General features: G+C 30.6%; 1 protein-coding gene and 1 long non-coding RNA gene across 3 annotated transcripts; one reads left to right on the top strand and one right to left on the bottom strand.

Moving 5' to 3' along the window:
* Positions 1 to 1,522: 1,522 nt before the first annotated feature.
* Positions 1,523 to 3,506, bottom strand: LOC105138134 (histone H2A variant 1-like). 2 transcript variants are annotated; one of them, XM_011044143.1, is made up of 3 exons: positions 3,401 to 3,506; positions 2,857 to 2,986; positions 1,523 to 2,177 (listed from the first exon to the last, which is right to left on the bottom strand). In XM_011044143.1, exons 2-3 carry the CDS (start codon positions 2,977 to 2,979, stop codon positions 1,881 to 1,883), a joined length of 420 nt encoding a protein of 139 aa, XP_011042445.1. In that variant the 5' UTR covers positions 2,980 to 2,986; positions 3,401 to 3,506; the 3' UTR covers positions 1,523 to 1,880. The 2 variants fall into 2 exon arrangements, with proteins under 2 accessions (XP_011042445.1, XP_011042446.1); XM_011044144.1 differs by having other exon boundaries at positions 2,857 to 2,991; positions 3,401 to 3,503.
* Positions 3,507 to 7,876: 4,370 nt separating this feature from the next.
* Positions 7,877 to 8,916, top strand: LOC105138133 (uncharacterized). The gene is made up of 2 exons (XR_844721.1): positions 7,877 to 8,001; positions 8,087 to 8,916. It is a non-coding gene; the product is annotated as an uncharacterized LOC105138133 (long non-coding RNA).
* Positions 8,917 to 17,571: the final 8,655 nt, after the last annotated feature.

Here is a 17,571-nt window from a genome sequence, read left to right as displayed (position 1 = left end):
TTTTATTTTTTATTTTAAATTAGTATTTTTTTTCATATTTTCATATTATTTTGATTTTAATGTATTAATATTAAAAATGATTTTTAAAAATTAGAAAAATATTATTTTAATATATTTTAAAAAATAATTACAATTATATTTTTAAACAGTCTCTTGTACATTATCAAAACCTGTTCGAGCCTCCCTCGTATGAAAAGGACGGAGAGGGTCTAGGTGTGTTGGGCTGTTAAAGCTCATGGGTAACCTATCGGAAGTGAGCCCATATGAAGCTGCGGAAATATGTTGCCCCGGGAAGAATGATCATTTGTAAGAGTAACTATTGCTTAATACCTGTTATTTAAGTAAAATAATTGGTTAACCCCTTTGTTTTAAAAAATTAATATGGACTCCCTTTATTTTCCTACTTGTTTGTAACTTGATTATTTTTACCCTGGAATGTATTTTATTTCTAATTAAAATTTGCATTCTCACCTACTAAATAAAATATTAAAAATGCATTTAAAAAGAGCAATTTAGAAGCTTGTTAAAAAAAACAAAATCCAGCTTTAATCAAGGGACTATCTCACAATATCGTGAAATTGACAAGGCTAAATCATAATTACTCTTTGAAAAATGAGAATTATGCATTCTGAAATCTTTGTTCGCCGTCTAAAATTGACAATCTCGATACGTTCAAGTTTTCTTACATAGATTTTTTTTTTTTTCTAATCTCTGCTCTCTAGCAGCACGACTCCGGCTACTTTCCTGCCATGAGGTCAGCCTCAACACAACTGACATAAAGCTCTTCTTCAGAAATTGTTTAGTATGCCCGACTTCATTGACACCCAAAATGTTTTGCAATACAGTCTCTCATCCATCCTCCACAGCCGGGAAAATGAAGAGCTGGTTACATAGCACCCAAGCCGCATCAATAACCCCGCCTGTTTTAACCTGTCTCGTCTTAGTGTTTGGCCTTCTCAAAAACTATATTTGGGCACATGCATGGGATCTTCGATAAATCGAACCAATCTGCCATGTTTCCCTTCTCTGAAATAATCCAAAAACCTCTGCAATACCGCCATTTAGATGAGCTTGCCAAGAAACGTGATCATCGACCATTTCCCAAGTTTCTTGATTAGCTAGAAGTGCACTCGTGCTTCAATTTTATTTTTTTTCTCATTTTTTCCTGCTGATGAAACTCAACTCTGTTTTTCTCTCGTCTTTCTTATGGAAAGAGAGGAAACTTCTATTGCAGGATAAGGCTATCCGATTTACATTTTTAATGACACTATGCTATACAGTGAATTTAGGACAACAATTTGTAAAATCGAAGAGACCTTTCTAATCGGTTTCATAAATAATTCACGGATGCATTGTTCAACAACCTTCACCCTTCACCTCAAAACCTGGAACTCAACGGATCTAAATCACAACCGAGAAAATCTTGTTGCTGGTAAGTAGTGAATTGCCTGGAGTACTAAACTGGGATGCAACAGACCAACAACTGGCATAATCTTCATGCCAGAAAGTGGCTAAGCCGTCGCAGAATACCCTTTTCCATTAATGATAAATTCAAAAGCAATTTACCTTCATCACCTTTTAGTTTCTAGTAGCATGATTATAAAACACAGCATTTAGAAGCACAGAAACTTTGAAAGAAATTTAAGGTACCGATCCAACAAACAACATTCCTATTCTAAACGAAGGAACTAGTTCTAGAGGACAAACCTAGAAGTCAAACGATATGTACTTAACCAAGATGTCCTACACAAACGCAAGCACAACATTAATACCGAACAAGTCTAACTTAACCTTAACCTAAACCTAAACCCAGATACAGTCACTAAATTAAACACATGATTGTCCAGCTGAAAGCAACTTGAGATCAGATGCCAAAAACTTTATTCTTTGGTGGTTTTGTTGATGAGAGACTTGTGAATGTGAGGGATGACACCACCACCAGCAATGGTTCCCTTGATGAGGGTATCCAGCTCCTCATCTCCTCTAATGGCCAGCTGAAGATGCCTTGGTGTGATTCTTTTCACTTTCAGATCCTTGCTAGCATTTCCAGCAAGCTCAAGAACCTCTGCCGTCAGATATTCAAGGATTGAAGCCAGGTAGACAGCAGCGGTGGCCCCAACTCGCCCGTGAGCTGATATCCTTTGCTTTAGATGCCGGTGGATACGACCCACAGGGAACTACACCCATCGATCATGGACATAAGAAAATCATGTCAAATGAATCCAAACATCGTCAATAAATCTAAACAGTCTTGAACAAATGCCACTGTGATAGAAAAAAAAAACTTCTTGAACACTATAACCAAAATCTTACTCTATAAACTAAAGTAATGTCAATATCAGTTAGAATACATGCAGCACTATAACCAAAATCTTACTATATAAACTAAAGTAATGTCAATATCAGTTCTTTCTACCCAAAACAAAAGTACTTCAAATAAATTTTAAAACAAGATGGACTACCATTCTTCTGATTAGGTCAAGTCAGATACTACCTATATTAACACACACTAGCAAGCTTAGGGATCTTTAAAATTACACGTTTCATTTCGTTAACTCCTAATTATTTTCTTAAAATTATGTGCTTGTAATTTCATATGCCTAAAATTGTGATTCTATTTAAGCAGAAGAAGACCCACTTCCTTAAAATCACAGCTGTTTTTGTACAAAACCAGGAAGAAAAGAACAAACACTGGCAATTATAAGACAGTTTTTGCAAGACATGACAATCCCAAACAAGCTGTAACATGTAATAAAAACTATCAAAGCAACGACCTTTGATTTACTGCTAGAATCAGTCAAATTAGCAATGATAAATGAACGCATGAAAATTAATTTGATTGGGTATACATTTTACCTGAATGCCAGCACGAGAAGAACGAGAGACGGGCCTCTTCTTGTCCTTGTCCTTATCTTTGTCCTTGTTAGCCGCTGCAGTTGTTTTCGTTGCCAGAAGCCCTTTTCCTCCTTTCCCAGCCATCTTTCACCTTTTGTTTAAAAAATTCAAATTCTCAGATTGATAAATAGTTAACAAATAAAACAAGAGGCACAAAAAAAATACAAAGATGAAGAAAATTTGTAAAAGGCTGTGCCTCTAGGAGGCTGTTAGCAAAACATAGTTCGAAATTATTAGCAAAATCAGAGTAAAGATATAGGTAACCCCCAGAAATGAGAGCAACTGACAGAGATTTGTAGTTGAGAGAGAGAGAGAGAGAGATCTGGGCTGGACTTTTTAGGCAAACGAGAAATTTGGAATTTGGAATATCTAAAAGCAAAGATCTTGATAGAATTCAAAAGAATTTGAACGTAAAGGGGCAGAGTAAAGAAAATATGGAAGACCCAAGATTCCAATTTAAAAGAAAACGAAAAAAAAATCGAGAGAGTTAGAGAGAGAGAGAGACCTGAGGAGCTTTGAATCTGGAGAGGAGAGGAAAGGGAACTGTAGAGATTGAGTGAAAATGAGTGGCTAGCGTTTGATGTTGAGGATTATAATAAATTTAATAAGGAAGGTGGGAATTTGAATGCGCAAAAACCCAGGGGGGCGGCTTCTTTTGGTGGGAAATAATTCTCCAAATTTTCGATTTCGAAATTTTTGGCTTTGTTTTCCTTTCTAATTCTGTTCTATGGGTTTTACCCTTGGAGTATGTTTGTTTTCCTGTTTAAAAAGCGTTTCTGATTTTTTTTTGTTTTAAATTAATTTATTTTATAATTTTAAATTATTTGGATGAAATGATATTAAAATAAATTTGAAAAAAATATTTTTAAATAAAATTACTTTAAAAAACAATTATTATTCATTACCTTAATAGTTAAAGGTATATATCTGATCTAATATTTTGTAATTATTAGATTAATAGATTAATTTATAGGTCATTGGCTTAATTTACAGGTCATGGTTAAACTAACTTAATTATTTTTTATGTGAATAATATTATTTTAAGTTTTTAATTTTTTATTGGTTATCCAACTGTGTTGACAAGGGTTAATTCAATTAACCAATTTAATTTAATAAGGTTAGTATTTTTTAATTAAAATTAAAATATAATGCTTGTTACGTTTTGAATTACAAATCTCTTGAGTGACAGCATCTAAGCATGTCAGGTTTAATAAACATTCTAATTTCCTTTGCATTTGCATTTTATTGCGAGAGCTACCCTTACCTTCTGCTGTAGCGTGACCCCGTAAAGTGAAAGCCCAGTGCTCTACTGTCCTACTCACCTAGTGGGCGCTTGGGATTATGTTTGAAAAGTATTTTAAAAAAAAAATAATTTTTTTAATTAATATATTTTTAATATTTTTAAATTATTTTAATGTGATAATTTTAAAAATAATTTTTTTAAAAAAAAATATTATTAACATATTTTTATAAATAAAAATACTTTAAAAAACAAAGCAATAACTCTCTGCTTCCTCCATTGCTCCTGAGTGAATCGCCCATTTAGACCGTTTATATGTTTTGTTTTAGTATATTTCTGGTATGACAGGTAAAAAGGTTGTCTCCTGTAGATACATGTCCACGCCCAGGACAGCAACTTGCATATGTTTTTCCCAGCAATTTGAATATTTTCAATTCTGAAAAAATACTAACATGTACATTTTACTTATTATATGCATGGAGATTAGTGGTGAACGTGGCCTTTTTTTTTTTAATGGACAAACTACTTACCAGAGCTCGAAGTAGAACAATTCATTTTGCGGTTAATCATTTGATTTGAATGTTGAGATAAATGTTAACGGGATAGATAGATAGATATTTAGGGGTTATAATTGTTAAATACAGTCTGATTTGATTAATTGATTTGAAAACTTCAGGATCCAGATTACGGTGAGGATAGAGTTTTAAGTTAAATGATTTAGTTAATATGTTTTAAGATGTTGATTAAGTAAAACTGAAGCTTGAGAATGTATTTACGAATATGCAAAAGATGATCCGAGGTTAAAAAAGAGAGTCCAGGCTTTCGAGTATTTGTCAATGAGTTGATGGGATAAGACACGTGCATGTTAATCATGGGATCCTTGTATACCCATAAATCTAGTATTTCTGTAGGGGCAAAGATGCAAATAAAATATGTGATCTAATTTTATGTTTGATTATTTTAAATAATTATTGATTGTAAAATAAGATATTTGGATGATTATAGACATGAGCATGTCATAATTTCATGTTTGTAAGCTTAAAAAATAACAATATATTTAAAAAATAATATAAATTATATCTCAAGATATTGTTTATAAGTTTAAGTTGTGATTTGAGATAGATTATCGATACAATGTTAGAATTTTGATAGCTAAGTGATCATAAATTTTATTCTTACTATTTTTATTTACTTAATAAAAATTAAGTACAAAATAGTATAGATATATATAAATTTGAAATTAAATTTTTTTTTATCTGATGAGACATGTTAGATTATAAATTTTATTCTTACTGTTTTTAATTAAGTATAAAATAGTATAGATATATATAAATTTAAAATTAATTTTTTTTTTATCTGATGAGACATGTTAGATAATAATATAAATTATATTAAAAGATTTTATCTGATGAGATATGTTAAATAATAATATAAATTATATTAAAAGATTTTATCTAAAAATTTAAATTATTGAATTAATATGATTCCATGACAACATAAAATTAAATTACTGAATTAATATGATTTTATGATAACGTTGATTATCACTAGTTAACTCAATGTAGAATTTATTTTTTTAAAAAAAAAAAAAACTAGGTTTTTTAAGATCTCATAAAAAAAAAAAAAACTAGGTTTTTTAAGATCTCATCCCAGTCCACACCACTAACAAGTGGCTAATCCCAATTTATTAAAGATGGAATGGATTCAAGTTTTGAGATCTAGCTCTCATTGAGCTCCTGTGGAATCAGGTTGATGGGTTTACTAGGAGCTAGCCCGAGCTCAAACCAGTTATTGGATGATGGGTTCATGTAAGTCAAACCGAGCACAAAAATATAGATCGGGTTCAGGGACCTAAACCTACTCTTGAGCTCTCATGGGCTCGAGTTGGTGGGTTTCCAAGGGTTAATCTAAAACCAAACCCTTTGATAGGTGGGCTTGGACAGATTGAGCCCAAACCCACCATGAAAATGGTTTTAGGGTAAGAGCTCGGAAGGCCCATTCCCGTAAAAAAAGCTAAAGCACCACAAGCCTAGCATGCGACATTCATCAAGCCTAGCACTGATATTCATATTATAAAAGGTATTGAAAGCATCCCTTTAGAAATGGATTTGCAGACATATCTCAGATTTCGATTTTGCGAAGTTGCTACTCGGAAGAAACTACGTTATGATGGTGAAATAATGAATTTTTCTTTGTTAAACTGGAATATGGATGGATGACATGTCAGCTACTTTTCACACTGTCGTTTCTGGAAACTTTCCATGTACAGGAATTCTTCAAAGCACAAATTTATACCAGCTCTAGTGCAGAATGGCATTGTAAACACGACTCTAGGAACAAAATGGTCATGCTGGAATTTTATTTTGAAAGCAAAGACGTCATTTTTTTCCAATCGAAATGGTCAAAATATTAAATTTTGGTTATGAACATGCTTTATTTGGAACCATGATGTGTATCTTGGTAATGAGTTCATTGCCGAGGGGATGTTGCAGTCGACGCAAATATGGAGAGCACTGACTCTTAGAAGAATTTGGAAGGAATCATTCACGTATCAGATGGAGCCATGGTAGCCAGAAGAGATTTAGTTGCACAAATTACACTAGAACAGGTCCCATCAGCACAAAAGCAGATTTCTCTGCTATGCAGATGGCAAAATAAGCCTGTTGTTGTTACACCACAGCTGTTTGAATCCACGGTCGATCCTATACCAACCAGAGCTGAAGTTCCTGGCGCATCTGAAGCAGTTCGAAAGCGGGCGAATGGATAATTAGTGCTTTCTGATGGGTCAGCCATGGTTCAATTTCCTTAGAAGGCATTAGCTGTGCTAAGAAGTGTTGGTTTTCAGAATTGTGAGGTGGTGGAAGGAGGAGAAACTCCACGGAACCTCTAGTTATCTCACCTGTTGGTATTTCAGAACAGAGATGCAGTTCAGCTGCCAAATTGGGTACATTCCCGTAAATTGGGCATGGCCAAATTTTGCATTTAATTTGCAGGGTAATATCTAGGGTCTTTTGTCATTCTTACATGGATTAATAAAATTTTTGTAAAAATAATACGTGTAATAAAAAAATAGCAAGTATGAACACAATTGTTTCAAAATTCATATTGCCTACAAATTAATTAACACTTACAAAAATTAACCTAAAATTTATTTTATAAATATTCAAAAATCAAGAGATGAGATTTAAAATTTAATAGCTCAGAGAGAAGCTAATTTGACAAATAAAAAATAGTAAAGGAAAAAATGAAGAATTCATCATTACGAATACAGCATAGCTTACTTTTTGATATACTTAATATTATTAAAAAAATCACAACTAGATGATTTTAACCATATATTAAAAGATCACTATATAATATCATAATTGATTAAAAGTTTTATTCACAATTAATTTAGAACTACCAGATAATATCGTAATTGAATAGGAATTTTGTTTGCTGTTAATTTAGAATTAATCACAAATCTTTTAAAATATAATAATAATTATCTCATTAATATTTTTTTAATTTTATCTTTTTTTTTTCATTAGATGTTCATAAAATTTTAAGTTAGTTTTGATTAAGATTAATTAATTTGCAACATGTTTTTTGAAACAGGACTAAATAACCGTTACTAGATTAGTAACAATGTATAAACTGTTCTATTTTTCAAATATGATTTTCAATCTATATCGTCCTTCCGAAAATTTTGACAAACTGTGTCATTTTTTATTATTTTTAAATCCGGTTATAAAAGGTTATTTCCCTGGGGGTCTACGTCACGAGAAGACATTAACACCAGTTTTCTCATCTTAAAGTCCTGTTTCTACAACTCATCATTGATCTCATTGGTGCTTCTTAGAGATCTTCCAGGATTTCTTTTTCCTGTATGCATTTGTTCTTGTGAGTCATGCTAAACCGTTGAAATTTTTCTCTTTGTTGATAACAAGGCAATCTTTTTTGGAATTTCAGAATCTCCCAAATTGGAAGACGATGCATTTTTGGTTTTATATGAAAAATGGGCAAATGGCATCTCTTCTCTCCCATTCTCGTCCTGACCTACCACTCCTCGCATTTACATCGCCATTTTCTGTGCACAGGCGCTTTCACTTGCAGGGGGGTTTGATACTATTCTACCTTCTCTCTTTTTTTCCCTGTGATGTCAAGGCAAGCAATCTAAAAGGAACTTTTTTGGCTTCTTAATTCAAGCGAGGGATCATTGTGTCTGGTGAACTTATCATTGTTGCCTGTCCTTCAGTCTGTTTGAAGTGATTGATGTCCCTGAGCGTAATGTTCTTCTGGTTATACTTATACGGTTTCCCTCTAAAGACCCATCTCATTTTAGGTCAGGTATTTCTTAATTTATGCACACTAATCAATCAAGATACCCAATAAAGCGAGTTATGAACATGACAAATTCTGATCGTCCAAGGATGTGAAGGAGATCAATATTGATACCACCTGCTATTCCTTTTCAGCTTCATCGAGGCGAAACTCTAGCTAGAGAAATGCGCCTTCAGAGTCAGTACATGCTTTACTTCATTTCTTTTTCCCTGTACGCTGACAGTATCAACAGATGCAAGTATATTTTTGCTAGTTGTGAACTTGTAGTTTAGCTCTGGCAGTGGTCGTGGTAGGAAGGAATTTTGGACAGGCAATAAGATTGGCCTGTACGCTCGCTTGTCACTCTGTTTCTGGTCAGCACTTAGCAATCTTGTAATCTAGTATACATCAAGGACCATTACTCTTGTTTTGATTTGCAGAGATCAAATTGATTGGAATCAATTGTACAGATTTTTTTTATAGATTTTTTGTTATTTGAATTAACAAGGGCATATGTTCTTGTTTTCTTTTTTCGTTTACCTCCCAGTTCAGTTTAGTAGAATGCAGTCTGTGAATTGCAACATTGCTTGTTGCTATGCATGTTACTACCATACATCATCGCCTTTCTTACTAGTTCCGCAGTAATATCTTTGCTTGCCTGGCTCTACGCACCATTAATGGCGCAGTGAAATCTTTATCCCATGCCGTATAGGCGTCAACAATATCAAGAACAAAGAGGACTTTGTGCCCGTATGGTGCTCGGTGACATGGTTCCTCTTGGCGCTGGGCTCTTTATTGACCATCGTGACTCCATCTCTGGGCTCTGGTATACTCTTTTACCATGAGTTTAAATGAAAGTGATCATATAGCCGTTCATGAGAATTACTTTTTGGTGTATATATGATATAGTTTGCGACAGAAAATCTTAAGATACTCTCTAGGAGTAACTAGTATTTCTTTTTAGCAGGAAGAATTATGATGCTCTTCAGATTTTATGATTGCTCCATTGAAAAGTTGGATGACTATAGGATACATGTATTTCTTTCTATAAAAAAGTGAAGCTGTGCGTGCTAAATTGGTTTGATTTTTGAGAAACTCTCATGCACATCTGATTTACGAAATCATCACCGTCCATGATCATTAAAACTTGAACGTTCCCGATTCCAGGTAGAGAACTGGCGATAGCCATATAGGATGGGTGGCAAAACCAAGCCCTTGCTGGCCCATTTTCTTGAACCCCGCCATTGATCGATCATCCAGTGTCCGTATGTTCTTTCGCAGATAGCACTCACAATGCATCATGCGTAGTTGATTGATGGCTCTGTGAAAATTGCCACCCTCGGACGCGTTAAGAGGTACAAGGTAGTGTGGTAGAAGGGAAATCTAACAGGTGTTGACAAAAAAAGGAGACAAGAATAAAGCAAATCCCAAATGTGGAGAAAACGAGGAGATTGTGTTGTGTTCCCCTGAGATCAATTTGTCGTCATGTTGATCATTAAGAATTCAAGGTAAAGAATGGAGCCGTTGATCAATGGACCAAAAAGAAAGGCAGCCAATGGGTCCGAGCCCTAAAGCATTCTCGGAAAACATCATTAACTTTGCCCCGAGTCAAGAAAACTTGTGCTTTTGTAGTTGGCAAGCTAATTGAGTAGCTTGCTGCCAAAAACCTTTTTGCTTTACTCATTAAAAATAGTTTAGCCAATGAAAACTTCCCACATGTTCGTTCTTGTATCTTTAAATCTTATCTTATCTTCCTTTTTTTTATTATTTCTTTGAAAATGTTTGTTTTTAAGCTACAGCCATGTTTTCAAAGACTTTCCAATTTTTTTAAAATTATAAAAAATAATAAGATTTTGTTTTAATATATTTATAAATAAAAACCACCGGTATTCAAATCCTGCTGTCAACAGGTTAAATAAAGGGTATCATTGTTCTTTCAATAAGACAAAGATATGTGTGGTTTCGCTTGAACTGCAAGACATAAAAGCCACCGGAAATGTAAAACCAGGGGCCACAAATTTTAAATAACCATGGATTGATGTTGCAGAAAGGACATGCCTGACTGTGACTCATCATCACGTACTTCACAGCCCACAGAAAGAGGCACCGCGTGGCTCATCAAGAAAGGAATAATTGCGAAACTAGGTATATAACTCTAAAAAAAAAGACGATGATTACCGAACTATAAATTGCACGACCTTATTATGTTTTTTTATTAAAAAAATAATATTCATCCTTAAGTATTTTTTGCATTTAAAAAATATTTAAAAAAAATTTAAATTTTTATTTAAAATTAATATTTTTAAATCATTTTGATAAACTAATTTTAAAAGTAATTTTTAAAAAATAAAAAATATTATTTTAATATGTTTATAAATAAAAAATATTTTTAAAAACAATCATAGATAAATATTTAATATAAGTTTTTTTAAAATAATATTAATAATTAATAAATCCCACGTAACTCCAAACATCAAATGATGGGTTTAATTCAAAATACTTATCCAGCATAGTCGAAGCGAATAAATAAATTATAAAAAAAAACCATTATTGTTTAAGGGGCCTAGCAGGGTTAATATAGCATGAAAACCAATTTTAACACGAGCTCTTCGGCTTTTGAGATGAACTCAAGGGTTCAAACCATGCTTTTAAAATGAGTTTTAAGAAAATATGTAATAATATCAGAATTTTTTTTATTATTTTTATAGTCAAATCTAATAGTATGTTCTACTAGTATAAACTTGAAAATTTTATTTTTAAAAAATATTATCTTTTTTTAATTTTCAAATTGTTTTAATATACTAATATTAAAAAAAATATATTTTTTAATATTAAAAAAAAAAAACATTTTATATCACATCTACTACTTACACTTTCAAGCAACGCTGAAGCAGAATTAAAGGGCAGAAAAAGGATGCGGTTCGAATAAAGTCTAAAGGCTAGCCTATGTTTTTCCACCCTCTCCTCCGATATTTTTCCTCTTTATGACAGTTTGTTGTTATGCTAGTTTTTGTTTTTTTTGTTTAACTATAGAATTAATTGGTTGATTAATTAAATAGTTTCTGTTTTTGTATTGACTTATAATTCTGTTTCAAATTTTGGTTTTATAAAGGTTAAAATAATATATTTTGTAAAAAAAATCTTATTTTTTATCTATGTTGCAAACAATAACAATTTTTACTAAATTTTTAAGTAAATATATATTTATTCAAACTTATATTTTAAAAATTTTAACTAAAAGTATTTTTTTAGATTTATCTTTTTTATACAATAACATAAAATATGATATGAAACACATTAAAAAAATATTTGAAAATATAATTATGATTGTTTTATAAAATACCTTTTGCTTTGAAATTCATTAAAATAATATTTTTTTTTAAAATATTTTTAATATTGGTATGTTAAAATGATCTAAGAAAATAAAAAATATTAATTTAAAATAAAAAATAAAAAATTTTAATTTTTTTAAAAAGTTTTTAAAAACTAAAAATAAACAAAGCCCGTAGTATTTGTTTTATAGTGACACTGTAATTAATAAAAATATATTTTTTTAATATATTAATATAAAAATAAATTGTAAAAATAAAAAAATTATTTGAATATATTTCAAAATAAAAAAAATATTTCAAAAACTAACGACCTACATGATACCCATCATTACGTAAATCTTTGTTACGATGTTACGACCGTACCACCAAAAGGTAACGGGAGCAAAATAACTATGAAGGAAGAAGAGAGCACAGAATTGCATTTTCTCAGTTACTGTACCTGGTACGATCCTATAGTAGATTTGACAACTCATCTAAACTACCACGTCATTGTACAGTTGAGAAGGGCCCACAACTGATCAGATCTACAAAGTCTGGCCTCAAAGGAGCGGTGCTGATGCAAAATATTAATTCGTAGACTCATCAGACGGAACCAATTATTCATGGGCCCAGCTAAATTCTTGCCCAGTCTTTGACAAACAAACTCAAGTACAGGTAGTCTTTCTTGTGTAGCAACAAAGTAAATGGGTTTTCTTGTGCAGATACAATCATTCTCTGTGGACCATGAAGATGAAAACTACTGTCTCTCTGGGGTCCAATTTCAATCACTCGGTTGTCCTTCCATTGCTGGAGCCCACATAAACTATTCAGTCCAATTTGAGTGTGTACTAGCTTTTCATTTTTTAAAAATATCTTATTTGAAAAAATAAAAAATTAATATTTTTTTATTTACTTGTTGTAAAAAAAATAAAATAAAAACTAACATCACACATAAAATAGACATTATTTAGAAGTTCTTTCTATTATTATTATTATTATTATTATTAAAAAGGTAAAAAGTGACTATGAGGGAAGAATGCATCCCTGCTCTTGTAATGACAAGAAGGAAACTCTTAACCGTAATCGTGGAAATAAATATATATGAAAATGACACTATTACGAGGTGACGTGACAATAACCTTCAATCACATGAGATGGCTAGTTTTTATTATTATTATTATTGAAGGTGCCAGGACATTTTTTGATTATTTTTTACACATTAATCTGATAGAGTCTTAACAATCCACTCTGCATTTATGAAAAATTAATTTCTTACAAACTTAAGGTAAGGATACTAGTTTAATTATTATTTTTATTATTAATTATAATATCCGGATCAACTTTCATATATTTTAATTAATTTCTTAAGATAAATTTTGAAATTAATAATAATATAAATTTTTAATAACTTTAAAATTTATAATATTTAAATTAATAATTTATAAAAAATAAAAAAACAAACCTCTTAATTTAAAACCAATTTAATTAATTGCACATGGGATTCTTTGCTTTGTCCCATGTAAAATGTGAGTCTTGCTTCATCGAAAATCGATGTCGAGGGAGATGTGCGGCAAACATCCACACACATGGAGTCGTGCTGTGAACTCCTCAGCCACGAGTATGCCTGTGGTGAGTACTCTTTTGTTTTGATGTCCGAAGAACTTTGGCCATCTTCAGGTATCAGGAGTTGCAGGGCAGATGAGCCAATATCACAATCATATCAAAGATCGGTCGATACAGACAAATGTAAAAGATTACCTGTCCTCTCTATCATCATGCTTTCTTCAAACATACCATATGATATATTAAAGCTAGAGACTAGAATTAAACGTTACTCCATCCATTGTTCTGTAGAGAATGATACTGAACTTCCCACAAGAAATATCAAAGCCCATGACCCTTCCTTTTATGGGATGAATGCGTGCGTTAAATGGAAGAACAGTGTGATTTCTTCTTACAAATAAGAGGTTCGAACTCGAAACTTTTTTGGATGGAGAAGGGATATTAACACTAATTGAGTTATAGTTTATTAACAAAAGACATTAAAAAACTGTGCCTGATAAATACAATGGGAAAAATGTTGTCTCCATTAATTTTATCACAAGTTTGTTACCTTTTCTTCTACACAAGGTAAATCGTGACATGCAAGAAAAGAATAAGCAAATAGCGACAACGTCGAAGCTTGTCGTCGTCTAAAAGGGGCTAAACAGGAAGCCCGTCTTCAAAAGCTTTCAAGGGTTACTTGGTTGTGAGAAGAAAACCATGAAATATGTCCGATATAATATTAAGATTAAAAAGAAATATGAAGCGTGAGTAAACTACAACATTGAGTTTACGACAGGAGAGAGAGGGAGCCATGCCAGAAAATGACAGATAAGAGAGAAAATAGTGGATTAAAAAGGTGTAATTTGGTGTTGATGGCTTTTATTTGACAAAACGGGCTCCATTTCCATGTCTTTGACCCCTTTACTGTCGGCAGACTTAGATCAACGCTTGGCACAAAACATTGTCTTCTTCTTGTTTTATATATATATGTAAGAAAAGCGTGAATTACTTTTCTTATAAGAAATTTTTTTATTGCTACATAATTAAATAAAAAGATTTGAAGAACTACCTGTGTTATACATAATAAAATGTCTTCATATATATTTTTGTATCAATTTACCTACTTAATTGTTAATTAACATTGTAATAAATTTTAATATTATTATCACATATATATTATTTTAGATTTATTTTTCTAAAACACATGTAATCTTTTTAGATAAGAATTAAAATTTCCCTCGTCGCTGAAAAGTGCATTACCAGCTCCCGCAGTGTTTTTTTTTTTTTTTTTTTTTTTATTTGGGATTAAAAAACCCAATTGTGTAAAAACAAAATTCAGCCAACAAGGTGAAAATTTGAAAAAAAATCATTATTTCAATTTATAATGACTTGTAAGAGACTTACATAGTAAAAAATACTACCGTTGAAATGCCACACAATTTAGTTTCTTTTAATTAGATATATATTTAGTGTTACTCTTTTTCCTTTTTATTTATTTTTTAAATAGAACTCTTCATGAAAAATAATGTACGTAGACTACTTTCTTGGAGGAAAATACAACTAGGATAATCATATATTTATACATTTTTGAATAATTCCTAGATCTTATGAGGCAATGATATTATAAAGGTGAAAAATACTATCTTATCTAAAGGTGAGGTAGTATGGGTGGCAAAACGTTTTTTTTTTTTTTTGTATTTTAGAATATGAGAAAAAAATAAACCTGTGTTGGGCACGTGATTAATTCATCTACGATGGGATAATAAGCTTGTCTTGCAATTCTCTGAGTAGATGGATTGAAATTCCACACGTCATTATCAAAAGTACTCTTTTATTATGATCTTTAACAGAGATTATTAGTTCGTTGTAACGTGTTCCGCCGGCTATCGAGAAAAAAACAATTTATGGCGTCAGAAAATATGGTGTATTTTCTAGAAAGACAATAAAATAAAATAAAATAAAAACTCGCACATGTGGGTTTAGTGGATCAATGCATAGGCATTTTTAAAAAAAAAAAAAAAGTTTTGGCACGTGGGTTGCCAGCCTAATCCGCATGCTTAGTTCTCCGGCTTTCAATGTGACGTTTTATTCCAAAGAAATAAGCAGTTCTATATTAATTTGGGATTAAAAAACCCAATTGTGTAAAAACAAAATTCAGCCAACAAGGTGAAAATTTGAAAAAAAATCATTATTTCAATTTATAATGACTTGTAAGAGACTTACATAGTAAAAAATACTACCGTTGAAATGCTACACAATTTAGTTTCTTTTAATTAGATATATATTTAGTGTTACTCTTTTTCCTTTTTTTTTTTTTTAAATAGAACTCGTCATGAAAAATAATGTACGTAGACTTCTTTCTTGGAGGAAAATACAACTAGGATAGTCATATATTTATACATTTTTGAATAATTCCTAGATCTTATGAGGCAATGATATTATAAAGGTGAAAAACACTATCTTATCTAAAGGTGAGGTGGTATGGGTGGCAAAACTTTTTTTTTTTTTGTATTTTAGAATATGATAATAATTTATTTTTAAAATATTTTTTATTTAAAAATATATTATAATAATTTTTTTATTTTTTAAATTTATTTTTAATATCAGCATATTAAAAAAATTTAAAAACATTAAAAAAATTAAAATATATAAAATAAATTTTTTAATAAAAAACAGGTTAAAATTTAATACCAAATAACTTTAAAATTAATTTCTTTTGGAAGAAACTACTTGATAACAATTACGAGATACAATAAAGAGGAACAAAATCATAATATTTATTTGGATAAACTACTGAAAAATATTGGAGTTTGAGCACACGAATATTTTATATACCATTATTTATTTATTTATTTATTACATTACATAATAAAGTTAAAATAAAATAATAAAAGATCAAAATATCTCCATATATAATCAATCATCAATTCCCTCCTCGTTTTCTTATCTCTATCTTTCTAAATTAAGTTTTCTCTTCTTTTCTCTTGGATTGAGATGGAGAAATTAATATATCAGGTAAAACAACCTTCAATTTTGACCGAAACAAACCCGAAATTACTTCGAATATGTTATCAAATATATGTTATAATATTAATGGTATGAATCTGAATGTCAAAAGGTTGAATGAATTTGGTAGAACGAAAGCTTAATTAATTATTTTGTTGATTTTTCCGTTTAAATTCCTAATTGTCTTACAATTACAATTATTTTTGTAAAATCTTAATTATTCTGAACAAAACCCTTAGTATTTCGGAATAAGAAAGGGTTCTTTTATATGGGTTCTTTGACGAAGTGGAATTGGAACTCGAAATGAATTGTAGCATATAAAATTATATGGTTATTAATTACATCTTACAGTCGCGACTTAGCATAAGAGGACTTGAATTTCAGTTCAATTTTCCTAAGCTAATATATTGCACGAGAGTAGAATAATGATATTTGTTGCAGGACAAAACTCTTAGAAATCAAGAATATTATAATTATAAAAAGATATTTAAAATATTTATTTTTTATTCATTAAAATCTTTATTTATCAAAAAGTTATTACAACTTTTTTTATATATAAAAAAACTAAAAAATTCTAATAATACTAATAGAAAAAATAAATTAGAAAAACTATTTTTTTAATAAGAAAAAAAAACTAGAAAAATATAATAATACTAAATAAAAAAATATAAACTACCTAAAAAACATACTCATTTTACTAAAAAAAACTCATGCATGGGCGTTTTCAAGATTAAAGAAACTCTTTATTGAGTTCATACCTCATCAAAAAGTATCATCCATCACGAATATTTTTTTTATGTACAATTCATCTCATAATGAATTCCTAGCATTTCTATGTGGATCATCTCATCATAAGTTATTAACACAATATCTTTATATGAAAAACACTATTTTAGATCCTTAACTCAATATTTTTGTGCAAATTGTTTCATTATGAATTTTATTACTAGGATTTTCAATAACAATAACAACTGACATGGACACAAATAACACATTATTAACGAATATCTTTTTCAAGAGAGAACCTTCTCTCTCTCCTTACACAAGGATGTCTAATTTTATAATATCTTCCAACCATAATTATTTAATAACTAATCATTAGGAATCAACAAGTTTAAATACCTATTTTCTATAACATCTAATCACAACCACTGGTAATGATATAACTGACAGCAAAAGATAATGAGGTTCATTACAAATTAAAACTCTTAAACAACAAAAACATCAAACTACGAGGAGACAATAAGAAAATACACACGCACACACAAAGTC

This window comes from Populus euphratica, unplaced genomic scaffold, assembly GCF_000495115.2.
Source record: "Populus euphratica unplaced genomic scaffold, PopEup_1.0 scaffold153.1, whole genome shotgun sequence".
NCBI lineage: Eukaryota > Viridiplantae > Streptophyta > Magnoliopsida > Malpighiales > Salicaceae > Populus > Populus euphratica.
The sequence above is the reverse complement of the archived record's forward strand: the minus strand, read 5'-3'. Positions and strand labels throughout refer to the sequence as shown.

What these genes read in the sequence shown, in the direction of transcription:
- LOC105138134 (XM_011044143.1), bottom strand. Translation starts at nt 2,979, where the DNA reads ATGGCTGGGAAAGGAGGAAAAGGGCTTCTGGCAACGAAAACAACTGCA. An exon ending in CTTCTCGTGCTGGCATTCAG is followed by an intron (nt 2,178 to 2,856) that starts GTAAAATGTATA and finishes CGATGGGTGTAG; the next exon opens with TTCCCTGTGGGTCGTATCCA.